Here is a 27,977-nt window from a genome sequence, read left to right as displayed (position 1 = left end):
CACACGCAACGCTCAGAAATGCGGAAGTGAAGTTAGATAGGGTACATACTGTATATAGAAGATAATGTAAGCTCTATATATATATATCCGACAAGTCGCAGCGATTTGTTCAGAGGCGACGGGAGCACGCTGGGGGAATGAGTGAGGAAATTAGAAAACTATGAAGGAAAATGTGTTTCCTGCATGGATGTAGCTGTCTCTAGGCGAACTTCACTCCAACATGTTTTTCAAAACTGCCGAGGTAAGAAGGGGGGGCTGCTTGGCCTACTGACGCAAAAAAAAAAAAAAAACAATTAGCACTGACACTCCATATTCATTTTACATGGAGAGAAAATGCATTTGTCCCGTTAATACAGCCGTTATATCTGGAGTAGGCCTATTAGGTAATTGTTTTGATAGTGTATTATGATTTACCACAACTATGATAATCTGGTCAACTTTCACATGGTGGACGGGATGACTACATGTGAAATAAAGCATTTCACATGTAGTCTACACTCTATTCACGCTATTTTCTTTCTTACACAAGTTAATTAAGCAGTGTTTTAACGATTCCATCTTCACTAATATAAAAAAAAAATACAAATATTAATAGCAACAATATTAATAGCATTTGTAAACAAAGGTCTTAAGATAACTGATGACCATGACAGTATCCCATAATATATTCTATACTGATTTCAATCAATTTATAAGAGAAATTTAAAAAATCCATCAAAATATTTTTTTAGTAAAATACTTAAATGAGTCTGATAATAAGATGCTAACTATCTTGCTAGCAGAAATGTTCAGTGGTAGAATCAACAGATGAAGAAAAAGTGAAAACTGTACTATTGATATTGCTGCATATGTACAGTATATTTATGTCACAAGTGCCTATAAGAGTAACAAAAATGAATATTGACCAGTCAAACATGCTGCTGGAAAAAAACTGTAAAAAAAAGAAAAAAAAACTGTAAACCCTGAACGATATTAATTTATTATTTTTTTATTTAGTTTGTTCTGTTACAGTAAATCTGTGAATACTGAATGTTTTTACTAAAGTACAGTTTATGTTAATTGCTATTAATATTCATGAGTGCTTTGGCAACCCACGTATACTTTCTGATTGTGATATAGACGGTTTGTATCCACACAGCTGTAGACATAACCATACAGTTTATGCTGAATATGCTTTCTCCAAACAATCCTTTGGGAATCTCCAGTCTTTCCTCAGCCTCTACAGGTGTATGCTGTAAACTAGCTTTGCTTTGACCCAGTCAGAGTCAGTGGTGAAACAGGTTATCTGCTTTCAGGCCGACACCCATGCTAAGGTTCACTATCTAGATCTAGCTCACTGCTTTCTCGATAGCAGATCATTTTATTAGCACCATAAATGTTTTGAGGTTAGCTAAAAGGGCAAACAGTGTGACAGTATTGCCTCTCGTGTAGTCGGAAAACGGTGAGCGAGACAGAGGAGAGGGAAAGGGAAAATCCGAGGGTCTGTTTTCACTGCTGGGCAAGTCGGGGCCTGCTGACTGCTAAATGTTGCTTAGACCGGGGGAAGAGAATCACTGGAGTATGTCTTTTGTTAACGCTAACCCTGTCTCTGTACGGAAGGAGAACATCGAGCTGTGGGACACCAGAGAGCCTCTGCTTCCTGTACTGGTGAGAACCATCCTGTCTATGCTCTGCCTCTTATCCATACTTTTCCTAGGCAAACCAGATAAGACGCTGCATGACCTCATCTTCGGTGAGGGCGCTGTGTCAAAACATGCAAAGAGGGAATATCTACAGGCTTTTATTCTTATTTTATCTGAACGCTGCAAATATAAGCCTATAAGCCTATCGGTTGTTTGCTGCGGAGATAAAGAGCGACAGCGTTGACTTGAAAGGTCTTTCTGTTGCTCTTGTGTCTCTAAAAGCAGTGGTTCTCAACCTTTTTCATACAATGGACCCCTAATTTAGTCCACATTAGGGCCACGGACCCCATTTGATGAGATTTTATCTCTCGGACCCATATCTGAGAATATTTTTTATTGTCGGATATGATTTTGTCCAGAATTCCATGACTATTCGCATTTTAGGTAGAGAGATAACAGAGAAACTATGATCAAAATAGTCTTTTCTTCAACATTCTCTAATTGTGTTAACTGCTTGTAAATTAAATAATGCTGAAATTTAACAATTCATCAAGTTGCTGGGGACCCCCTGGAACCCCCCCAAGGACCCGTGGTGGTCCCCGTACCCCACGTTGAGAACCACTGCTCTAAAGCATCAATTATGTGTACCAATCATATCACACGTTCAAGGAAAAAATCCACCCTGACGCATCTTAAACAGTTATTGTACAGCGTTTGGCGATGGACTGATTGATTGATTGATTGATTTTATTAATGGATATAGAAGACAATGAATCCAAGGGATAACATGTAAAAGTGAGAACACTTATTTCCAACAAGATCCCTGATGTCAGAAAACAGGACAGACAGTAACACATAACATCCATAGAATCCTCTAAAACAAGCAACAAAAATCCAAAGACAACCTTAATATAAAAGCAACAGACATAAAACTTCAATCCCTGTGCTAGTATCTTCCCTTTTAGTCACAATCAATACGTCCTAACAGCATTTCACAAATCAAACATAATGATGAAGAAAAAAACACAATATGCTCACAGAACCTGCCTGTCATTATCTACCTGGTCATCTTACCCCAGAGATGAGCCCAGACCTGACCTCTAAAAACCTTGCAACCTTGCATTTCTGGGTACATTTTTTTGTTTGGTGGGGTACTTTTCTTATTCCCACGGATAATGGCCAAGCAGACGACATGAGTTTGACAGCAGAAAATGTTTCAAGTATCTGAACCATGGTGGTTTTGGTGGCAGTCCCTCAGAATCAAAGAGCGAGGACTCCTTTCTAGACTCTCAGGAATCCATCGTAGAAGAGGCGGAGAGACCCATTTCTCCACCCACTGGCCCTTTTCACATCCCGAGAAACCGATGCATTACAACTTCCCCTGGCAACTTTATTTTTGTGAAGAGGTAACTTTAGGCGAAGTTTAGATCCAGGAGTCAACAAAGTCTTTGTACTACACCAGTGTTAATTTTGGGAAGGTTGTGGGGTGATTTAGTGAAGGCCAGAGCTGGCAACACTAAGTTGTAATGCACCTGTTTCTCAATGCAGAAGCTGTTACCATGATAATGTGAAAAGGGCCTGTAGACCAGAATGCAATGGGGCATGGCCGCAATTGTAGACACACCCCAATGTTCACCAACTAGTTGGCTAGCTGAATACAGAATATTTATATGCCCATACACCCACCTTTGAAAGCAACAAGTTCACGTCCCTTTACTGAGGGTTCTTGAAAGGCATTCTGGGGAATGTAGGAAAGCATTTAACTGATGTAGAAGTAGATGAGGCAGGTTGAGGGTAAGTGAAATTACAACTCTTCATTAGCCTTACTCTTCATCACAGCTCCTGGAATGCAGACCGCCACAGATCTAACAGTAGAAAAGCTAGATCTGAGAACTAAATGCCATCAACTACCAAACAATACGAATCCGTTTCCATATATGCGTTTATCGTGGCCAACCAAGATATCACAGGCCCACCAATCTCTGGTTTCTTAGACTGTTAAAATAATATAATGGCAGCACTTCCTGCTGAACTGTGTCCATTACAACCTAAGACCCTGTGGAAAAAACTGCTCCATTGTCACTTGTGGTGTTTTGTTGTGCGGCAGCCCACCCAGAGGTCATATGACTATGTGCTGGTGGCCGACAAGGTCGACCCGGCGGACACTCAGAAGGCTCAGAGGCAAGAAGCCTTCATCCAGCAACTACAGAAGAAGAACATCAGAGTCACCGTGAGTCTTATCGGATCATTCTACCATAATTGAGTTTCTTTTGACATATGATTTGATATTGCACTGATTATTGTATGAACAAATAACCTAGGTTCTTTGTGAGTGTAATATTCAAACTGTTGCATGTGTTGTGTGTTAGAAAATCTTCCATGATGACAAGATATTCTTTGGCCTGCGTGCCCCCAATGAAGTATTTGAGCAGTACAAGTACCTGCTGAAAGTCTCCGATTCCTGCAACTGGAGCGGAGATGTAAACGGCAGCGTCCCACATGCGACACGGTACCACACTCACCACCATCAACACACATTCTGGGGTTCGCCCTCTGTCACAAACAGGAACCGCTAGAGTGCATTCTGCCATGTGATTGGTCCAGGAAACACTGGTTTGACGATTGCCATGTTGTCTTAGGTGAAAGTAATGGTTATGTAATTGTTAGGCCACATTAAGGACATAGTAACAATTAGTCCTGTGACCCATTTTGGCATTTTATTTAGAAAAACAGATTGACAGCATTGGTTTACATCTAGACAACTGTGAGTTAACAGTTGGTCTTCCAAGGCAACTTGCTGAGTTTTTCCAACTAAGCTACAGGGAGTGATGGATCAGTAGGTTTCGTAGACTGTGATAAACAACAAAGCTACAATTCAACTTTTTGTTGCGTTTAGGTCCTCCTTTTTTAAAGGAATAGTTCACCCAAAAATGAAAATTCTGTCATCATCTGCTCACCCTCATGCCAGGTGAAACACAGGTGAAGTTTGTCCACATAACACACAGGGAGGTTGCCAGCACAACTCCATAGCAGCCTTCTCCAAAACAACTGAAGTCAGTGGGGACCTGTTCTTCAGAGTTCCAAAAAGACCTACAGTATATTTACACCATCATTTAGTGCAAATCTTAACTACAGCTGATTGATTTGCAACAAATAATGGTGTATAGGTCTTTCTATTCACAGTGTGATTGTTTGGCTGTTTTTGTTTTGGAGCTCTAAAGAACAGGTCCCCATTGACTTCAGTTGTTTTGGAGAAGGCTGCTACCAAGTTGTGCTGCAGCCTCCCTGTGTGTTATATGGACTAACAAATTTCACCTGTGTTTCATTTGGCATGAGGGTGAGTAGATAATGACAGAATTTTCATTTTTGGGTGAACTATTCTTTTAATACCTTCCTAGTTAAAACTCCAATTACATTCTGTTTATGTATTTATTTATTTGATTATTATTTATTTATTAATGCAACAGTTATGGTATAAACTGATAAATGAGGAATATCTAAAGGAAAATAATCTCTCAGCAATTTTCCCACCACACCTTATAATGCGGGTATATTTGTTTCAAACTTTACAGACAATAGATATCTCAATGAATAATTTAGGCTCTTATTCAGAGGTGAGATAAACACACATGGTTGGGAGTTTTCTGCAAAATTGTGCGTTGGCATTCATGTCTACTCTGGAGAAAAGGTGGTGCAAGTACAGAGGCCACAGTGTGTTTTTGATTAGACTTGCATTCAATACCGACTATAAAGACAGCAGCTTCATTTTATTTAGCATAACTGATATTGTATTCAATATAGCCATTTCATTTTTCAAGCCATTTCCAAATTATAGCACTTGATAATGAAATCAAATTAAATTAAAACACAGATTAGCCTATTATAGGTCTAATGAACAATGCAATGATTCAAGTCCATATAATGGACAATAAATTATTAAAAGGCTATATAATTGGAAATAGAGGGATGTGACTGTCCCACTGAGAGCGTCAATTCACAAAAACTTACGAATGTCAGAAACCTGGCAACCCAGTGGGTAGGTGTGTGAGAGGGGTCATTTAAATATTCTCCCCTACACCGCCTAAACTCAGAGCTATACGCCCGCGGGGCATGAGTCAGAATATGAGGATCTTGTTTCACATAGTTTTTGTTTTGGCTGAAGAATGTAGGTGCATGACTTACATGTGCCAACTCTGAACCGGAGCTTCAAAACACACACACTGTCATACAAACCCATTCAGTTTTCTAGTTAACAAACCATTCCTGCACACAGACTTCCATCACCATGCTTCAGGCTCTGCTTGTTTCCCGCAGGATCCGAATTGTCAATTTCATCCTTCATCATACCTTCATCAACACTGGAGGTGGGTGTGATCTGTTTCCTACTTTTTAACAGTGGTGGAAAGAAACTAAGTACATTTACTCAAGTACTGTGCTTAAGTACAATTTTGAGATACTTGTACTTTACTTGAGTTTTTCCATTTGATGCTACTTTATACTTCCATTCCACTACATTTCAGAGGGAAATATTGTACTTTTTACTCCACTACATTTATTTGACAGCTTTAGTTACTTTTCAGATGGAGATTTGACACAATGGATAATATAACAAGCTTTTAAAATACAACACATTGTTAAAGATTAAACCAGTGGTTTCCAACCTTTTTGGCTTTTGACATCTTACAAAAAGCAGTGTGTAGTCGGGTCACATTTCAGATGTCTATGAGCTCCACCAAATAGTGATTTTTCCCTCTAAACCTCACATGGTTTCATTTCAATGAATGTTCAAATGATCCAATATTTCAGCAAAAATCAAAGATTAGAGAAAAAGTCCAAAAACTAAGAACAGATTTGTGTATCAGAACTTTGTTTTTTCTTCTTTCCTCTCCCATTAATCATCTCATGACCCCTCAGATTTATCCCCCCCTTTGGAGGGGCCCGACCTCTAGGTTGGGAACCACTGGACTAAACTAGCTAACTGTATATAAAGTAGTTCAAACTAGCTCCACCTCCAGCAGCTACAACAGTAACATGCTGCTTACACACTGATGCTTCAGTATTAATAATCTATTGATGTCATATATAATAAAATATCAGTCAGAGGGACCAAACCACTACTTTTACTTTAATACTTTAACTACATTTTGCTGCTAATACTTATGTACTTTTACTTAAGTAGGATTTTTCATGCAGGACTTTTACTTGTAATGGAGTATTTTTACATTGCTGTATTGGTACTTTTACTTAAGTAAAGGATCAGATTACTTCTTCATCACTGCTTTTTAAAGGGGAATGAAGTAATTTATGACCTCTGTCGACCATTGATTAGCAACCAGTAGGTTTGAGATTTGCAAAAGCTTGATAGAACTCTCTCCTACACAAATATAAAACAATAAAATAATTTACTTATTGCCGCTGTCATGCCCAGCCCTAAGTACGCCCTCCATCACCCCGATACACACCATCAAGCCATCAGTCACAGCAGCCTTTCACTTGTTTAATGTTGTTTCTTCTTCTATCAGAGGACCTGGAAGAGCTGCTGAAGAAGGATGTGTTTGAGACCTTGTTTTGCCTCCATGAGGTGAGGAGACCTTTGACTGATCTGATTAGATTACCTGTCCAGTAATGAACTCACAGGGTTAGGATCACGGCATCACAAAATAAGGAAATTCTACTCTGCATACATTTAGACTAGGAAACCAGCACTGTGTGTGGGGGCGTTATCACTTTGGAAGACGGGAACATCATGAGGGAACAGTGTTTGCACCCCAGGGTGCTTCTGGGCTTACATTTGCTCCTCCATTGTGTGGCCACTCAGGGGACACAGTCCAGTGACCGACCTGGTAATCTTCAAACATCCTCCATTGTGCAGATAATAAGAAAATAATCATACATTATCAGTCAATCAAACATATTCTAAATGAGTCCATCTACACAATAATCATATTCAAAACATAAAGAAAACTCTTCAGCATGATAAGGAAGACTGAACATCTGAACATGATGGAGGATGTTTGAAGATGATCAGGTCAAATGTAGCCACACATGATTAGTGTCATTAGCGGAACATACAACTTCTGGTATGTTCCCATGTTACTTCTTTATATGAGCATACATACTAGATAATTCATTAGCATTATAATTACCTGTGGCTACCAGAAAGGTAATGAATACATCAGTTAACAATGTCATTCTTGATTCATTAATAAGTGCTTCATCACTTACCAGCGTCAGTGTTACCGAAAAAAACTTTTTTTTGCTGATTTCTCTGCTTTTGAGAAACGTTTTCAAAGACATTTTTGCCCCAGGTGGTGTCAAGAGAATATACTGTCTATGAGCATATTGGCGTTTATGTTGATTTCTCCTGTGGTTCCTAGAGGAAGAAGCAGAAAGAGCTGAAGAAGAAGTGGGCTCGATGGTCGGGTCTGTTTGTTGGCCAGCCAGTCAGCGATGTCAGGTCAGTAAGTCTGTCTGTCAGTCTCTCTGCCTGTCTGTCTGTTTCCTTCCTATCAGTTATGTGCAAAGGATATGAAAGATAATGGATTATTAACCCTCATCCTACCAACATATTTAACATACAAGGACTACCGACTGTGGTCCCTGGGGACCCCAAGAATAAACTACTGTAAGGAACAACCATCATAGCAAAATGTGAACTTATTTCTTCTCAAAACATTATTAGTTATGTAATTAATGTCATCTGAACAAAAAAAATTTAATGATGTATTGTATTTCTGACTTTGAACATCATCTTACCTTAGGAAGAGCAGTATTTAGGGTCGTGGACAGAGCACATGAGGAAATCTGTGTCTGCTGCATCTGTGTCTGTCTCCTTCAAAATGACTGACAGAGTGCCCCTACCCCCCCTGATAGTGTGTGATACTTTAAATTAGGACCCATGGCAAACATGAACTCAATAAATAGTTCCATCTATTAAAACTGCATAGGCGGAATTGGGTGCTTTTGACTGGGGTCCCCCAGGACCCCAATACATTGGTATTTTTAAAAAGCCCTAATTAAAACAGAAACAGAAAACAGTGATATGAAGTCATTAGGAACAAATTGATTGACAAAGTCATGAAAAATTGGAATGATAGAATAAAGCACCTGTGAGATATGACAAAAAGTAAACCTCTGGGGTCTGCGGGTACCCCAGTCGGTAGGATGAGGGTTAAATAAAGCTGGCAGCACAAGAAAACTTTATTAGGCATCTGTTGCATGTGTTTAGACAAATGTATGTACAAATGTATCTAACGTGCATGCAAGAAGGACCATTCAGTATATAAATGGTGTGCAGTGGATCTTCTTAGTATCACCAACAGGTTTATGAGTGATAACGTAATAATAACATAAGTCTTTCTGTGCAGCAATGTGTGTGTCTGTGTGCTTCTTCCCCATAGGAGTTATTTTGGGGAGAAGGTGGCCCTTTACTACCTATGGCTGGGCTGGTATACCAAGCTGTTGGTGCCAGCTGCTGTACTGGGCGTCGTGGTGTTCTTGTATGGGCTGGCCTTTTTCAATACCAACCCTCTCATGTGAGTCAAGTGTCTCCCTGACTATAAAGCTCCAATCTAGGTACCTAGAGACATGCACTGTGCGCAGAAAATGCCTATAGTAAGGCAAAGGAAGTCATGTATGGGTAACACTTTATAATAAGGGTATGTTAATTAAGGGTTAGTTAATGCTTATTAAGCATTAACTAGCATTAACTAATGCTTATTAAGCATTAACTAATGTGTCTGGTAATCATTTACTAATGGTGTTCATGTTAACTAAGGTATTAATTTATACATTATTTAATAGTCATCATAAACTATTAAATAATGTATAAATTAATACCTTAGTTCAGTGATTCTCAACCTTTTTCATATCAAGGACCACTAATTTAGTCCACATTAGGGCCACGGACCCCCATTTGATGAGATTTTGTCTCTCGGACCCAAATCTGAGAATATTTTTCATTGTTAGATATGATTTTGTCCAGAATTCCATGACTATCTGTATTGTAGGTAGAGAGATAACAGAGAAACTATGATCAAAACAGTCATTCTTCTACATTCTCTAATTGTGTTAACTTCTTGTAAATTAAATAATGGTGAAGTTTAACAATTCATCAGTTTGCTGGGGACCCCCTGGAACTCCCTCAAGGACTCCTGGTGGTCCCCGTGTGTGTGTGTGTGTGTGTGTGTGTGTGTGTGTGTGTGTGTGTGTGTGTGTGTGTGTGACACCCTATCCCTTACCGCTGCAAAGCAACACTATTGGATGTTTGCTTTAAAACGTTGCACCATCCCCAATGCTATTTTTCAAAAGCATTTGAAAAACATTGGAAGCTAGCTTTTCCTGTTAAGCATGTTTGTGTATAAAAACCCTAGCTGAACCATTGCCATAACGTGACTCTTACTGAAATACAATATCCTTTGTTAGTTTCACTTTCCTCGATTGCACAGATAAAGGATGCATACTGTTTGGTTGAGGCTCTCTCTCTCTCTCTCTCTGTCTTTCTTCAGTAAGGAAGTATGTGAGTCGGGCACCATCATGTGTCCCAGGTGTGACAAGAGATGTCCAGTCTGGCAACTCTCAGACACTTGCACCTATGCTAAGGTGAATAAACTCAATTGTGTTCTACTGTGCTTTGTCCTGTTTCTCCTCAACTCTGCTCTACCCTCCTGCTCTTTATCTACACGTCTATATTTGTTTGGTGCCAGATCATGATCTTAATGTTTCATATTCTACATGACATGATGTATTCCCATGTGCACAGGTCAGCCATCTATTTGACAATGAAGGCACTGTGGCTTTTGCTATGTTCATGGCGATCTGGGGTGAGTCTCTCTCTGTCTTGTCTAATCTAATTGAATCTAATCTAACCCATTGAATCACCCCTCTCTTTGATTTAACATCACTGTGTCATCCTCAGCTACCCTATTCCTGGAGCTGTGGAAGAGACACAGGGCCAGACATGTTTCCAAGTGGAAGGTCTATGACTGGTGTGAGGAGGAGGTACTGGGATGTTGTATTGACTCTACTAGAGAGAAATCATAGCAGCATTTGTGTCGAGAGCATTTGTGTGTATTACATCCTCAAAAAAGAATTAAGTCCCCGTTGCTTAAGCGTCCCTTTAAATTAAAGCATTTGGCAAATGGCCACAAGAGTAATTGTAATGAATCAGTGGTGAATCTGTCTGTCTGTGTTGACAGGAGGAGCTGATTCTGGAGATAGTCAATGACCCAGACTGTCATCCCAAACAGTTCAGACACTCTTACCTCCGCAGCACTCTGGTCCTGATCCTGGTGACCCTCATGGTGAGGTTGCACACACACACACACACACACACACACACTTTTGTGCACACTATCTTAAGACCTTGTTTACAAAAATTGCGTGTAATATATTTTTTGATAATATCAACATCCTGATTAATGAACTTAGCATTTCATCATCTTTAATGATCCCTGTGGGGAGGCTGTTGCTGTAGCAAACAATAATAGGATCCAACAAAGAAAAATAGAATATGATAAGAGCGTAGCCAGAGGGTTATATTATAAACATATTCCCCCGACAATTCCGACACTAGAAGATGTAAAATAGGAAATAAGAATGAAAGTGTGAAAAGGTCTGGACTACGGCATTAAGAGGATGTGCAAAATAACAGCAGTAGTAGCAGTAGAACTGTTTGAGACAAATGGGAAATGTACAATATTAGTTGTGTGTGTGTTCCAGATGGTGCTGATAATTGGGATTGCCCATGCCCTGGTGGTGTTTCGGGTGGTGGCAGCCCCCCTGCTGTCGGAGGGCAGCTGGGAGTTCATCAGGGACCATGCCAACACTGTGGCTATGATGCTAGGAGCCGTCCTGCACTACCTCACCATACAGATCATGACCCGGGTAATCATCCTCCTACCATACCCTGAGCCCTGTTGACCAGGGTAATCATCTTCCTACCATACCCTCAGCCCTGTTGACCAGGGTAATCATCCTCCTACCCACACCCTGAGCCCTGTTGACCCTGGTAACCATCCTCCTACCATACCCTCAGCCCTGTTGACCAGGGTAACCATCCTCCTACCCACACCCTGAGCCCTGTTGACCCTGGTAACCATCCTCCTACCATACCCTCAGCCCTGTTGACCAGGGTAACCATCCTCCTACCATACCCTCAGCCCTGTTGACCAGGGTAACCATCCTCCTACCCACACCCTGAGCCCTGTTGACCCGGGTAAACATTTTCCTACCCACACCCTGAGCCCTGTTGACCCTGGTAACCATCCTCCTACCATACCCTCAGCCCTGTTGACCAGGGTAACCATCCTCCTACCCACACCCTGAGCCCTGTTGACCCTGGTAACCATCCTCCTACCATACCCTCAGCCCTGTTGGGCAGGGTAACCATCCTCCTACCATACCCTCAGCCCTGTTGACCAGGGTAACCATCCTCCTACCCACACCCTGAGCCCTGTTGACCCGGGTAAACATTTTCCTACCCACACCCTGAGCCCTGTTGACCCTGGTAACCATCCTCCTACCATACCCTCAGCCCTGTTGACCAGGGTAACCATCCTCCTACCCACACCCTGAGCCCTGTTGACCCTGGTAAACATCCTCCTACCTACACCCTGAGCCCTGTTGACCCTGGTAACCATCCTCCTACCATACCCTGAACCCTGTTGGGCTGGGTAAACTCCTACCCACACTCTAAACCCTGTTAACCCTGGTAAATTCATCCTCCTACCCACACTCTAAACCCTGTTGATCCTAGTAAATTCATCCTCCTACCCAAACTCTAAACCCTGTTGATCCTGGTAAATTCATCCGTCTATCCACACATTCATCCGTCTATGTTAAGTGGCAACATCACTTCAGTGTAAACATACAGTATGGTGAGATGGGTTTCTTCCTAGAATCCATGCTTACATGTCTGGAAATCATTTTCACGATTGATTGATTGAATTATTCATGAGGTACCTGGGTCATATTACACATGTCAGTAAATTCAATCTGCAGTTGTAAGTTTCAATCATTCACACTTTTTTGCAAATTCTCGATTCGATCTTGTCTCTCTGGGAGAGAGAATACTACCATATTCGGCTCTAATATCTAATACTTTCTCTTTCTCTCTCTCTCTTTCTCCCCCCATAGGTAAACAGATGGGTAGCCTTCAAACTATGTGAGATAGGTGAGCCTCAGAGGAATATTTTTCACCAGAAAAAGGGGAATAGTTTTTCAGAAATTTGTCATATGTACATATTAGTAAATATATTAATTCAATAGAAATAAGTATAAATAGTTTCAATGATGCTGTACATTTTCATATATATGTAAAACAATATTAACATACATATTTTTTTTAATATGTGTATATGTCATAATATTGAATTGCAGTCAAATATTTCAAGATATTTTTGGAATGTATTTTAACATACATGCACATACAGTATGGGCTTGGTATTATTTTGTAATATATCTTATATCAATATATGACATTTCTGTATGCTTTGCTGCTGATCTCATAGCGGATTTCTCTCCCTTTGTGTCGGTGTGTATGTGCATTGTGTATGTAGAGAAGACTCGCTCATTTGCTGCCACAGAGAGAAGCTTCACAGTCAAGATGTTCACCTTCCAGTTCTTCACTCTCTTCTCCTCACTCTTCTATGTGGCCTTCTTCATGGGCAGGTACTGTGTATGTGTGTGTGTGTGTGTGTGTGTGTGTGTGTGTGTGTGTGTAGATTGAGTGCATATGCTTTGCTTTGTTGCAGGAACACACATTCAACACATTCACACTGGGAGCTGCCCAGTACAAGTACAGTCTTCTACTGTTGGCCACTGGGAGTATTTGTGAGATATTGACTGATGCATATCAGATAGCAGCATATTTCAATGCCAAATCTCATTTTCACCTTTCACTGTCTAATTCACAGCATTCACCCTTTACAGTATTCACTGACGTTTCTCATAAATCAAGCACGGTTCATCTGTCTTTAAGTTGACTGTAACACTTATTTTTGCCCAGTGTCCATAACATGATAATAGTGCATGTAGTTTTGTGATGTGAAAGGCTCCTTCAATTCCAGATACTAAACGTCGGCTTCAGTTTGATCCCTTCCTGTACCTTTAAAATGTGACCAATGTCTGTAAGAGTTGCAGGGAGAGCTCACGATCTCTTAATTTTGATTTATGAGCCAATATCGCCACCTACAGGACCTTTTGTAAATGCTCTTCTGAGATATAGAGCAAGAAGCACGGACCTTTTCCACTGCATTGGACAGCAATGTCTTCATGCTTTCTACTTCTCTCCTACCACATCAGATGGGCCTTAACTAGCCTTAACTAGTGTAGAAAAGGCAGAGAAATGCCATCAGCCAAAATGCAGTCCAGTCTAAGGGTCTATGCTTCTTATCTGCAAGTTTGTAACTGATTGTTTTTATTTTATTTTATTTTTATTAAGCTTTATTGAACCAGAACAAATGATTATTTACACTGGTAGTCTGGCAGGGCAAAATGCCTCTTGATGGGAAATTGGGGGCAAGGGGAGAAGGGAGAATAAATAAAGTAGTAATAATAACAATAATAAGAAGAAGAATTTAACAACAACAACAAAAACAACAACAACAATAATAGGGAAGGCAACAGAAAACACAACAAAAAGTAATGCAACAATAATGAGGACACCACTAAAAACAATTAAAACGTGCAGCAAAAACATACAACAGTGCTGGTAGAGATAACTTTAGCTATATGAAATTTGATATTTAGCTTCTCAGATATGGATGGATTTCATGTCACCTGCCTTGCAGCAGGGATCGGGGAATCTTTCATAAACTGCAATTTAAATTGGTGCAATGAAACACCATTAAATGTGTTTATGCTGTAAAAACATTGTGATGTAACAAACAACCTACGCGTCTGTGTGTGTGTATGTGTTTAGTCTCTGTGGTGTCCAGTGCTGCCAGTGAAAATGTCCTATTCTCTTCTTACAGGATCAATGGCCATCCAGGCAACTATGTGCGCATTGCTGGGAGGTGGAGGTTGGAGGAGGTAAGTAGTTAGATCTGGTAGTTCTGAGTAATAGAAAGGATTTCAAAATTAAAGATGATTAACGCTGAATATCAGCATACAAATATGTTATATCTATGCCCAAGGATATAATGAACCAGGGTGATTGTCTTGGTATATGGTAGATTTTCTGGTTTAGAAGTGATAGCATTGCAATGAAATATAACTAATTTTGTTAATAAAAAAAAATATTCAGAGAAACTTCTGATATGGGCAGTGCTGTTGTTCCTGACTTGGGTGTTGTGCAGCAACAAAGTTTTGATCAGGATAACATTCCACGAAGAAATATAATTACCTATACTTTCTCATGCTAATTTTGTAACAAATAGCTGTATAACTTGTGCATCTTGATATTAGTTCACGCACTACTCTTATCGGAATTCGATACGGTAATCACATAGTAAAATAATATTTCACCCCCAATTAAATTATTTCCTTCCTAAAAGTATTTTCCTCCAAGAACTTACCTTTACCACCAACAATGGAGGTCACTGATGCAGCGTTTTTTAAGTGTTTTATTCCTGTATTATTTTAAGTAATAATTACAGCATGGGAAAACCCTGGATCGCGCTGATCAACTTCTCATCATCCATTTTTTGTCCTGAAGCAGAATGTTTATTTACGGAATTGACGATGGTAGCAAAAAGAGTAGGCACAGAAATCTGATTTGCCATTGATGGTCAATGGCCGGCAAAAGTTCAACTGTGGTCATCTTTTCTCAGCTGACAAGCCAGTTGACAGCTCTACTAGCCTAGCTGTACTCACCACTTATTCATGTATTTTAAAAGAAACTACTGGGGCAGAGCCTTCCTTTAGCACTCACTCCTTCCGGAACATACTGCCATGGTCAGGGAATGAGTTACAGTCTGAGTATTTAAGTCCAGGCTGAAGATCCATTTATTTGGCACAACCCGCAGCCTCAACTCCCACCTCACCGGCCACCCCTTTATTTGCTTACATCCCTGCAGTCCGTCATTCACTCAAGTTCTTGCCCTGTTTATTGGAGTTTGTGTTGTACTTGGTCTACTTGTTGTCATTATTTTTCTGTCCCTTGTTAATCTGTAAAGCACTTTATGACAAACCTGCTCTATGAAACTTAATTTGACAGTCTGCTCTCTTGTCCTGGCCCCTGTGTCTTCTAGTGTCATCCCAGTGGCTGTTTGACAGACCTTTTCATCCAGATGGCCATCATCATGCTGCTGAAGCAGACACTCAACAACATCTTTGAGTTCACTGTGCCGTGAGTATGCTCGGTTTTCACTTCAGCACATTGTAAGGCAACAGGTGTCAGTGGGTAAATGTCAAGTTTAGAGTTTGATAAGATTTTTTTTGGTCTTTAATGCCTGCCTACTGCTTGCTACAGTAAAGAAGTCAAATCAAGTTTACTTCATCACAGTCTGGCTTGAATTGGGAGGTAAAAATTGGTATAATGTGAAGGAATTTTCTAATTTTAGTTAGTAGCTTTTTTTCTTAGTTGTAGTTGTAGTAGTAGTTTTATAAGTGGTAGTAGTTATATTCTAGCAGCAGCATTTTGCATGAGTTTTTAATGCTGTTGTTTGGTAGGCTAGAAAACAAGACATTATAGTAATGAAGTCTTGATGTACAGAAGCCGAGAACGGGCGTGCTTGCAATTATTTTTTTAATGCCGTTATCTCAAGATCACGAGTTAATTATTTCGTTATCTCGAGAAAACAAAATGCCGATTTCTCGAGATAACGAGATAATTTATCACGAGAAAACGACTTTTGTTTTCTCGAGATCACGGGATAATTATGGAGAACTCGAAAATGAGTGTCTGGTTAATTTGATCACACCTTCAAGATCACTGTCATGACTGTCAGGGAGGATTCATAACTGCTCTTCTCCTTAAATGACGAGGACTGATCTGAATGTTATCTCTAACAGAAAGACACAATGCAATTTCTGCCTGTGTTAGACCTTGATTGAAGTACAGTCTGATACGTTGATCAATAATGGATACTCCTTGATCTGACATTTTCAGCTTAAATCAGTTGCTACAGTTGTCAAGACGCCATGCTGGCATGGCACTCCTGATCTGTGATAAACATAAGTAATAAGAGGAAACTACATTTTGTTTTCTCGTGATAACGGGTTGATTGTCTCGTTATCTCGAGATAACAAAGCTCGTTTTTTCTCGAGATAACGAGATAATTAACTCGTGATCTCGAGATAACGGCATTAAAAAAAATAAATTGCAAGCACGGCCGTTCTCGGCTTCCATATTGATGAAACAAATGCATGTCAAAGGGTTTCAGCATCGGCCATATTTAAGAAAGGACACATTTTGGCAATATTGCGAAGTTGGATCAAACGTAAGGCCAAGATTTTTAAACTGTGGACCCTAATTAGACAGTACCCAAAATTATAAATCAGGCTGCTGGTAAGGATTGGAGAAGGCCACAGGGTCAGGAATTAAAGGGAAAAAACCATCCTAATTCCTAAAACACTAACACTTTTGGTGATACACCTTGCATCCCAGAGATCCAAGGTTGTTGTTTGTTGGCCAAATAAAGATGATATGACATTGCATCAAGATATTTCCAGCGCAGCTACAATGGAGTTTGATAGGAGGAAATGTTTCAGCTATCTAAAACATCAGCGGTAATCATTGTGTGTCATTGTCAGCCCCTCACACTCAAAGAGCAAGGGCTTCTTTCTAGACATTTTTAGCCCCATGACAGCAGGGGCTCTATGGATCGCTCGCTCCGTTCGCCAGTTTTGGTCATGTGGCTGAAAGTGTGCCACAGGGAGTTAGATTGAAGACTCTCAATCGGGAGAGAGGAGTGCTTCCACAAAATTCAATGTCGCAGGGCGGTTAGACTCTTAGTCTTGTTGCACCAACGTTCAACAATCATACAGGAAGAAATCCATTGCAGAAGAAGCAGAGACACCAATTGCTCCACCAACAGTAGTGGCCTTAATAGAGCAGAATGCAATGCAGCCACAAGGTATATAGCATTTTCACACATGCCCCAGTGTCCACAAACGAGTTAGCTAGCTAGCTGTATTTATATTTCCATACTCCCACCTTTGACTGACACCCCTTCTCTGAAAGTTGTCAAAAGTGGGTATTCTACAAAAGGGAATTACAACACTTCATCACAAAATAACTCCTGGAGGAGGAGGACTTACTTCTGTGTCTAAGTGTCTTTGCGGTGTTGGCGTAGCCCACAGAGGATGCCGCTGTAGCTTATGCGCACCTCTCCAAAAATGTAGCTGCTCACAGGGCGACGCAAGAACGCAACAACTGTGATTGGCCGCTTTGTAGTTCCTCCTACCTGTATCCAGTTGCTGTCCGCCGACAATAGAGCAGATCAAAGAGAGACTAGCTGAGGAGGTTTACAAATGTATTGATTTGTAGGACACCTCAGACTTTGAGTTTCAGAATGTAAACACTGCTACTTCTGTTGTTATAGCATGGGAGTACCGTGCTAACAAAGCACGCCACTGCCATCTAGTGTTCAGTTTTGGTCTACAGGCAGAATCGCCAACATAGAACTGTAAATGCTCACAGCTATGGCAGCACTTTGACACAGAAGTACAACTTGGCCTTTAATGTTAAGCCATTGTGTTTTTCAGCTGGCTGAAGGGCTGCTTCCGGAGGAAAACGACGAAGAAGTTGCAGAGGAAGTGTGGCCACTGTTACAGGAAGGCCTGCCGTGATGAAAATGGAAGCGTGGAACCATGTGACATCTGCAAACTTCGGGATTGGCTGCGCAATTACCACCTGGCCGGTATCAATGCCTTCAGCCTCTTCAACGAGTTCCTGGAGATGGGTAGGTCATACAATCACACCCTCTCTCAACAGCACTGTTGTTTTCTCCACCTATCTTCCATCTTACTTCCATTTTTCATCTTCCATTCAAATTGTTTTCCATCCAGCTAACGTCTACAAAGCATAAATATGTAAAAGCTAGTCTGACCGCAAGAACGTTTCAAATTTTCAAATTACGAAAAAAAATGATGAATGCTGAATTACTCATGAGCACAATTTAAGATGAAATCTGCTCAGCATGATTTCCCATTGCTCTCTATATTGCTGACTCCTACCACCATCCTCCAGTGGTCCAGTTTAGTTTCACCACCATCTTTGTGGCGGCCTTCCCCCTGGCTCCCCTGTTGGCTCTCCTCAACAACATCTTTGAGATCCGCCTGGATGCTATCAAAATGGTCAGCTTGGAACGACGGCTAGTCCCCAAGAAAACCAATGACATTGGTGAGTTGTGGGCATGTTTATGTACAAGTCAGAGTCATTGACAAGGACTTGACCTGATGGTGGTTTGATCTAGGCCTGTGTGTAGGGCTGAGCAGATGGCATAAAATTCATATCACAATCTGATTTCAATGATGATTTCATGATGTATTATTATAATTCTGAAGGTGTAAAAGACTGCTAATACCTTAAATCCAGTGTTTTGAGCCTTTCCTCAAAGTGGTAATCCTCCTTTGTCTGTTCAGCCATTGTGGCTATGGCTGCTCATGCTAACTACCCAGTTCTTCTTCTCTTTATTCCAAACAAACTGCAAATGTGCAAACACATCACTTCCTGTACATCAGAGGATTTTTCTCAGGAAAGACCTACGCACACCAGGGCCCTTGTTTATTTTTCTTACTTTGCGTAGAAAAGGTTCTAAATTCTCTCTTTCGAATAAAATTTAGAATGTTCATACGTACAAAAAAAAAATTGTATTCATTGTACTCATATTCCACAGTGTGTTTAGGATAGGAAAGATGGGGAAAGAGGTGGGGATGACATGCGACAAAGGTCCCAGGCCAGGGTTCACTGGTGCAGGCCGATAACAAATCTTGTTGCAACAATTTGGACAGCGTTTCTGTTTACAGTTCAAGTGAAATGATGAGGCTCTATCAATAGACACATTATAGTCAAAATACATAGCGTCCAACCAGTCACAATAGCAGACTGATTAGTTCTTCCTCTTTGGTTGAAGGTGTATTAATCACCTGTGTAGTGTTTGGTTGGAATGAAAACCTGCAAACTCTTGGCCCTCCATGGCACACGGTTGAGAACCACTACCGTAGAGCAAATCTATAACAGTGTATCTTTATTAGCGTTGATATCACCCACCCCTACCTATATGCGTGTGTATGTGTATATAAAAGTATTGTATAGTCCCATACGTGTGTTCTGCCTCCAGGTATATGGACCAAGGTGTTGGAGGCCATCGGCGTGCTGGCTGTGATAGCCAATGGCCTGGTAATTGGAGTCTCATCGGACTTCATCCCTCGCCTCGTCTACCGCTACAACTACGGACCCTGTGTCAATGGAACTACACACACACAGTTAGTAACGTCTCAGCCTTAAAAACACACCGCAGGAATGCCAGCATTAGATAACTATGGAAGCCCATTCCGCCACTCAAAAAAATTAAAAACGACTCAATTCTGACTTTTTTTTTTTTCAGTATTCAGACTTTTTTTTGCTCGAAATTCTGACTTTTTTTTCTCAAAATTCTGCCTTTTTTTTTCTCAAAATTCTGACTTTTTTTTCCTCAAAATTCTGACTTTTTTTCCTTCACAATTCTGACTTGAGTTTCTCAGAATTCTGACTCTTTTTTCTGCGCGAGAAAAAATAAAAGTCAGAATTCCGAGAAATGAACTCAGAATCATGAAAAAAAAAGTCAGAATTGTGAGAAAAAAAGTCAGAATTGTGAGATAAAGTCAGAATTTAGTTTAGTCATTTTTTATTTTATGGAGTGGCAGGAATGGGCTTCCATAGATAACCCTGTAACTGGGCCTTGTCCTTTAGTTCCAGTTGCATGCAGGGCTACATAAATGACACTCTGTCCACGGCCTACATGACACACCCAGCAGTTCGACAGGACTTCCTCACCAGTCAGCTGATAACAGAGAATGGTGTCAACGTCACACAGTGCAGGTGAGGCCAGCTTCATTTCTTAGCTGTCACCATAACAGTCCTGGCCAAATGTACATGAATCATTCAGACTTGCATAAAATGCACAAAATTGTGTATACATGTACAGTTTGATGCCCTGAACATTTTCAGAATTGGAGCCATCACAAATATGGTACCGATCAGCTGTGGTGACCATTTTTCTTTCCACCATTAATATCTGCTAAACTGATAAAAAAATATGTCTATACCTATATGTTAACGGTCATGGAATACAGCAGTCCTAAAGAAAACATCATAAACTGTTCAGATCATCATATAATGGTGAATTCAATAATATCGTTTAAAGAAATACAATATGATTGCAGTTTTAAGAGAAGAAGACGACCAAGAATCTTTCTACTATCTATGACAGTTATGCATCTGGGAACATACCAGTTACAGTAGTAATTTTACACCTAGAGAGTTAGAGTTGATGATTATCATTGTGTGTGTGTGTGTGTGTGTGTGTGTGTGTGTGTAGCTATAAGGATTACAGGAGTGACGAGGACTACACTCTGACTTCTCAGTTCTGGCTGGTTTTGGCTATGCGCTTTGCCTTTGTCATCCTGTTTGAGGTACGTAGTCTACATTGGTCAAACTGATGCATCTGGTAGGTGTCCTTTTATGAAAATGGGATTTGGTCCAGTCAGTGTTGTCCACCTCTGATATGATGGATATGATGCAGTTTGATTAATTACATATTTATTGTAGAATTGATCAATGCTACATTGGTTGTTTATGGGAAGCCCTTAAACTATTCCTCCTCACATTATTATATACTATTATATTATATACACATACAGTAAAAAAAAAAAAAAAACTACTCAGTGGATGCGTTTCAAAGAGATACTGTACACTCTGAGATTTTATGTGGATTTCTCTAATTTAGTCCACATTAGGGCCACGGACCCCCATTTGATGCGATTTTGTCCCTCAGACCCAAATATGAGAATATTTTTATTGTTAGATATGATTTTGTCCAGAACTCCATGACTATCTGTATTGTAGGTAGAGAGATAACAGTGAAACTATGATCAAAACAGTCAGTCTTCTACATTCTCTAATTGTTCTTGTAAATGAAATACTGAAGTTCAACGATTCCTCAATTTGCTGGGGACCCCCTGGGATGCCCACAAGGACCCCTGGTGGTCCCCGGACCCCACGTTGAGAACCACTGCTTTAGAGAACTATCACTCTTTGAGGAGCCACTTGAACCTCTAACCCGATCACACTGCACCACTCTGAAAGAGCGAGTGGAGCACCTAAAGTTGAAAATATTTGAACTTTTTTCTCTGTCATGTGCCTAAAAACTGCATGGAATGCCCAAAGATGGAATAAGAAAGCAGCAGGCGCATCATACCATAGGAATATAGTGGCTTTCAAGTTATGGTCTGCAAGGGACGCGCTTCAGTGTGATCGGGCCCTAAATTGTAAATTCACCCCTATATAAAGAACCATTAGTGGTACAGTCAAAAGAGTAAAAAAAAAAATTACGTTTAATAACCAACTTTCAGTCATCAGGTTAATGAAAGGTTGCCAGATTTTCAAAAATACATTGTGTACAGAATTTTCCCCAGGTGTAACACATTCCCTAGCTCCTTTAGGAACCTTTTCATATCTCCAGGATTGTAGTCATATAGCTTTCTGGCTAGCAGTGTTGAGAGAGAGAGATGGCCCGAGCCTCATACCCATTCTTTAGGCCGTCTGGTTCCCCTGAGGCCTTTTCATTGATATTTCGGTGATCTATTTTATTGGAAGACAGCTCTAAACCACACAATCAGCTGTTCTGTATTTCCTTGGTCTTCCCTGCACACTTGTATACTTCAATTTCTTCTCTCGTCATTTCTTGTAATCTGTGAATAAGTAAGTACATTTCAAACGGTCCAGTCCACTGAGTTATGGCTCATCTTCACTTCTTCCTGTCCCACACAATTAAAAGCCACAAGGTGACATATCTGTTGCTGTAGTGTCTTGAAACTATTATGAATGGGTAGTATTTTCTCCAAAACAAAATACAGGCCAGAAAGTGAGTTTTGAAAGCCAGAAATCTCAGCATCCGGCCAAGTAATCGTTGAGTCATTGGTATTGCTCAGCAAACCTATCAATCCCTGCAGATATGTTATGGTCATTTTGTGCTACGTGGGAGTAGAAATTGTACTTATTGCCCCTTTTAAGTGTTTTTCAGTGAGCAGGTCAGTGGTGGGAAAAGTCTTACTCAGTGCCTCATTTCTCTTTCTATCTTTCTGCAGCACGTTGTGGTGGTGTGTAAGTTTGTAGCTGCTTGGTTCGTTCCCAATAGTCCCATGCTGGTCAAGAACCATCGGCTGCAGGACAAACTGGCCCGGCTAAAGGAAGAGCTACGGTTAGTAGACACGTCTCTCTATGAAAAAATGAGTAACTCTTTACAATCGTGGTATCCCAGTGGATTGGCACAATGATACTGTGTCAGCAAATCTCCCTCATGCAAAACCGCCAAGGTGTTCAAACATACACTGTTCTTGTAGTGTACTAACATAAGTGCTTAGAAAAGAGAGTTCCAGTAGCTGACAGATAACTATTGACTGGACAGTGTTGCTGAGTGAGCAGTGATGTAGTGGAGGGTAAACCCATCTAACCACCTTTTTATTTTGGGAATGGAGGTTACCCACCTTTGTAGGCTGACACAGATCGCTATAATGTAAATTCATGGTGTATATCACAGTAAGTAGTGTCAAACTGATGGAAGTGGAAAAATACACATGCTCATTTAAACTATGGTTGCTTTTTGTTAAATTGGTGTATGTGATGCTACATCACTGTTGAGTCATGTGTTACTGTAACTTTTTCCACATTTTTTTTTTTTTTTTAGAGATTTATTTTTGTCATTTGTCTTCATTAGATAGATGAAAGTTGAGAGAGACCGGAAAAAGACCAGAGAAGAGAGAGGAGGATGACACGCAAACAAAGGTCTTTGTTGCATGTCATCCCCCTCTCTTTTTGACTGCTCAAGTCAAGTTATGAGAGTGGATATGATTAAGTATTTGCCACCTGAAAACAAAGTGGATCAAGCGCTCCCGTAGCCTAGCATTTTGTTTCCTTAGTCATTGTGGTATGTTCAAGTTGTGCTAAATCTTTGGGCAGTAGCAGTTGCTCTTCAGGAGGCGGCTGCCTGGCGAAGCCCTTCATCTAATTTGTGATTACTGAAATTAAAGGAATTAAAGGAGAATGTAATTTTTAACCCCATGACAGCAGAGCTCTAAGGATCGCAGTGTCGACCTGTTCATCACTTTTGGTCACATGGCTGAAAGTGTAGTGCTGGGGATTAGATTGCAGACTCTAAATCGGGAGTCCCGTGTTTGATTCCGCTTCCACAAAATTCAATGTTGCAGGGCTGTTAGACTCTTAGTCTTGTTTCTATAGTTCAGATGGACATAAAGCATGCACATCTATTACAAAAATGCAGGAAATTGACTTTAAATTGCCAAAACATCAGACTTTGGGGGGGTCTGATATATATCTATAGCCCTGGTTTGTTAGTAGCATGGTTTGCAACATCAAATCCTGTCTATTGGTACATGTATAAGGGAGCATTTACAGACTATTATTGTGTATTTACAGTTTTTCCCCATACATTGATACACATGTTAATGAAACAAGATACACATGTGGCCCTGTCAGCAATTTCTTCCATTATAGAAGGTTATATCTTTGTTATGCGTTTACCTGTTGCTTCAAAGATCTAAGGTTATGTCTTCTCTGTGTGTGTGTGTGTGTGTGTGTGTGTGTGTGTGTGTGTGTGTTCCTCAGTGAGATGAAACAGTGCAGCAAATCAACAGATGTCTAATGCTGTTGCTGGACCAGCTGCACCGGGCCTCGGATTGGAATCTATTAACAAGCCCTGTCTTTTTAAAGTCACAAGGAAACGATGGCGTCTTGCTTCCATAATTCGACGCATTTCCTGTTCAAACAGGATGTTGGGGCGGGACATAACATGGGGAGGGACTGTTCAAAAGTGGGCGGGGTTGGACTATGTCAAACATGGAAAAAGAGACTCAGAAGAACTGGATGCTAGACTGCGTTCCTCCTCCTACACCTCCATCATCATTATTGGAGGAGCAGTGGACCAAACCCTCGAAGTGCAGGAAGCCGAGGAGGAAGGTCTTCTCTCCAGTGTGAGGCCAAAAATCCAAAAATGCACTGCCGTATTATGTTGCCACTGTTACTTCAAAAGCTGTGAAGTTGCAGGTTTTAGACAAAGGGAGGGGCATTGCTCAAAAATCTGTGATGGTATTATTGATTAGGATTTTTATGTATGCCTACTGGTACGCCTTAAAGCTCCCATATTCTACACTTTCCAGTGTTTTATTTTACTGAGGTCCATTAAAAGCTGTGTGTGTGGTGTCATGTACCAAAAACACTCTCACTCCATTTTTACACATTCATTTTCCAGCATCTCTCTGAGCCTTACCAAGAACAGGCTGTTTTTGTTGCTGTGTCTTTAAGGCTCATTAATATTAACGGTCTGTTGTTGTTCTGATTGGCTAACCGTTTCAAGGGTGAAACGTGAAACAGCACAGCACCGGCAGCTACAGGTAGGGAAAACTCAATATAAATACACAATGGCAACCACTCAACCGCTTTGAAAAAAACACTTTGTTAGTCTATTATTTCTTACAAAAATGATAATGAGCGAACCTTAGAGGTTTGCTTTTCTAATATGGATGGTGTGGATTTAGTTGGCGACCGTGCATTTTCCAGTTTTCCACGATATGAAACCTTTAAAGTAACCACTAAAATACATTGTTTCCAGGAAAGAGTAATGGGATTTTGATATAAAAATGCAAGAAAAAACATTGTCCGTTATTTGGCATTTATTGTTAAATAGGTGTACGTTTTGATATGGAGAACTGGCTAACAAGGTGAAAAGGCCATTTTTCCCGTGACTTCCTGTGTTTCCTGGAGAAACTGCGTTGAAGCTGGCTGCCAATGTTTCCTCACTACTGACTGATCTGTGAAGCCTGTGGTCCATACAAACTGTGACAAACTGTTCTTAGCAATTTCTCCATATATTTTGTGCCTCTGTATCATCATCTGAAAGAATTTTAGCCCGACTTCAGAACAACCTTTACAGACAGGCATACTTCTGTATAAAAGACCAGACACGACACTCACCATCCTCTTCAGAACTTTCCTGGTGTTCATCTGTTTTTATACTTTTATTGTCCATCAATGCTGGCTATCAATCAGAATCACTATCTATCAGTTGTCATGAACCACCATCTCCTCCACTAATTGTCTCTCAATGTCTTGGAAGACTGTTGTACTTTTAGTTTACCACGTTTTTAGCCTGATAATGCTTTGTGAGGTAAAACCATGGTATACATCATAATAAGAAGTATCAAACGGACATAAGTTATATTTAAAGATAGAGAAAAATACATAAAGTGGAAGTGGATTTTTGTTCCTATTGCTTCATGAAGATCACCAACTGGAGGTCATTGTTTACCCTCCTTTTTATTTACTGGCTACACTGAAATCATTTGGCCTCCAGTGTTTCCATTGGGCGTCAACCATGGATTGAGTTCTTGCTTTTTAAGTCAGCTGAACTTACAACCTTACCAGTGTTGCATCCTGGGAGTACCCAGCATCATGATCTGCCTATGTTATGAATGAATCATTGAAAGATCCCTGTGTTGTGCACAGTGCAGCCAGGCAAACATCATTATATAAGAACCAACACTGAAAGCAGTTCAACTTCACTTGTGTAGTTTCTATGTGACTTAGAGTAAAGAGGAAGTTTCATGTTGATGTAGAGCATCTTCCTAAATCACACAGCAGTTGGTGAACAGGAGTTTATCTTGGTTGTCTTTCCTTCCTGTGCTCCTAATTGCTTCCGGAGCTCCACCCAGCATTGTATTGGATCTCTGTCAGATGTTTGTCTGTGGCTATGCAGATAAACTGACAGGTTAGGTTTTCTTCAATGATAAGAACAATTTCCCCACTTCAGGGTTTTGTTCAATGGAATAGCACCAGTGTGAAACCAATAGTTCTACTTCACACTTCATTTTCCAGGTTAGTCAAGGTGTTTCTATTCTATTTTTTGTTTTGTCTGTATTTTTGTTTGCCAACTTGAAATAGAATTACAGCTCAGGGATTAGCGCAAGAGAAATAAATTCAATGTCATTTCTCATTTGATGCACACATCTACACCGTTTCACACTGCTTTCCCCTGTATTTATTTAGTTTTTCTTTTTATCTAATCTTTTGTTAGGTGGAATAGCTTCTGCAGTGACATGTTTAATTTCAAATACAATCACCTCAGTGAGATGTTAAGTTTCTTTCACTATCTTTAGGTTTTAATCAAATGTCTGTCCACTAGATCAGTGGTTCTCAAAGTGGGGTCCTTGAGGGGGTTCCAGGGGGTCCCCAGCAAAAAGGGGAATAATTTATTTTCACTATAATTCCATCCATAAGTAACACAATGACAGAATGTATGACTATTTTGGCCATGAATTTCATACACTTTCTGTAATAAAACATCTAAAAGCAAAAAATCTTATCAGATGGGGGACCCTGGGACAAAATCTTATCAAAAGGGGGTCCATGGTCTAATTTGTGTCAGTTTAGGGGTCCTTGACGTGAAAAAGTTTGAGAACCACTGCACTAGATGACTAGAAGCACTGCCATACTGAACTGGAATATTCTGTTCATCTGCTTTCATTTGATCCAACTGAGAATAAATACCTGAGCTGTAGGCCCTACAGTCTGTCAAAAGTCTACACACCTGTAATGTTCTTCTTTTATTGCAAAGAAGCCTGAAATTAAAATGTGTATGACAATCTAACAATGACACCAATGTATTAAAAATGTAAAGCTAAAACACTCTGGTTTTGTGAGCGTTTACTAGAAAATTTGGAAGCATAGCCGGCAAATGCCTCATGCATCCTTCAATGTATTTTTTCTACTTTTGATTATTATATTAATTCTTATTGGATATATTATGTGTCAGCGATCTTAAAACCAATCAAAAGCACTGATTCGATATCTTATAACAGGTAACAAACATACAGCGCTTTAAACACTACATTTTTACTCAGTCTTTATTGCTTGATGGTGGGTAGGATTTGTCTTAAAAGGGGGCCTCCACAGAAATTTTTGCCTAGGGCCTCCAGCAGTTTAGAGCCGGCCCTGTTTGGAAGGGTTTAGACATGAGACGAGAGTCCCAGGCTGGATTCAAGGGTGCACGCCTTAGCCAACCGAGCCACCAGGGCACCCCAGAAATGAGTGAGGGGTGTTAATCAAAAAAACCAAATCTAAAACATCACATCCCTGACTACAGAGTCCAGTATCGCCACAGGGGGGCAGAGGAGATACCTACTTCTTAACAAGAC

General features: G+C 40.3%; 1 protein-coding gene across 2 annotated transcripts; it reads left to right on the top strand.

Annotated features, from left to right (window-relative positions):
* Nucleotides 1-26: 26 nt before the first annotated feature.
* ano9b (anoctamin 9b) lies at nucleotides 27-27,455 on the top strand. 2 transcript variants are annotated; one of them, XM_071521750.1, is made up of 24 exons: nucleotides 27-241; nucleotides 1,600-1,647; nucleotides 3,730-3,852; nucleotides 3,992-4,131; nucleotides 5,937-5,986; nucleotides 7,145-7,203; nucleotides 8,000-8,079; nucleotides 9,023-9,157; nucleotides 10,130-10,223; nucleotides 10,384-10,444; nucleotides 10,540-10,622; nucleotides 10,820-10,924; nucleotides 11,343-11,507; nucleotides 12,759-12,795; nucleotides 13,181-13,292; nucleotides 14,597-14,654; nucleotides 15,815-15,912; nucleotides 18,273-18,469; nucleotides 18,757-18,909; nucleotides 19,850-19,994; nucleotides 20,467-20,589; nucleotides 21,089-21,182; nucleotides 22,857-22,969; nucleotides 24,394-27,455. In XM_071521750.1, the coding sequence occupies exons 1-24, from the start codon at nucleotides 221-223 to the stop codon at nucleotides 24,428-24,430; spliced, it is 2,331 nt and encodes a 776-aa protein (XP_071377851.1). In that variant the 5' UTR covers nucleotides 27-220; the 3' UTR covers nucleotides 24,431-27,455. The 2 variants fall into 2 exon arrangements, with proteins under 2 accessions (XP_071377851.1, XP_071377844.1); XM_071521743.1 differs by having other exon boundaries at nucleotides 20,461-20,589.
* The last annotated feature ends 522 nt before the right edge of the window (nucleotides 27,456-27,977 follow it).

Source organism: Centroberyx affinis, unplaced genomic scaffold (genome assembly GCF_046629955.1).
Source record: "Centroberyx affinis isolate AG114_WGS23_722 - 3 ecotype Tasmania unplaced genomic scaffold, CSIRO-AGI_Caff_v1 ptg000078l_1, whole genome shotgun sequence".
Lineage (NCBI taxonomy): Eukaryota > Metazoa > Chordata > Actinopteri > Beryciformes > Berycidae > Centroberyx > Centroberyx affinis.
This window is presented reverse-complemented; position numbering and strand designations above follow the sequence as displayed.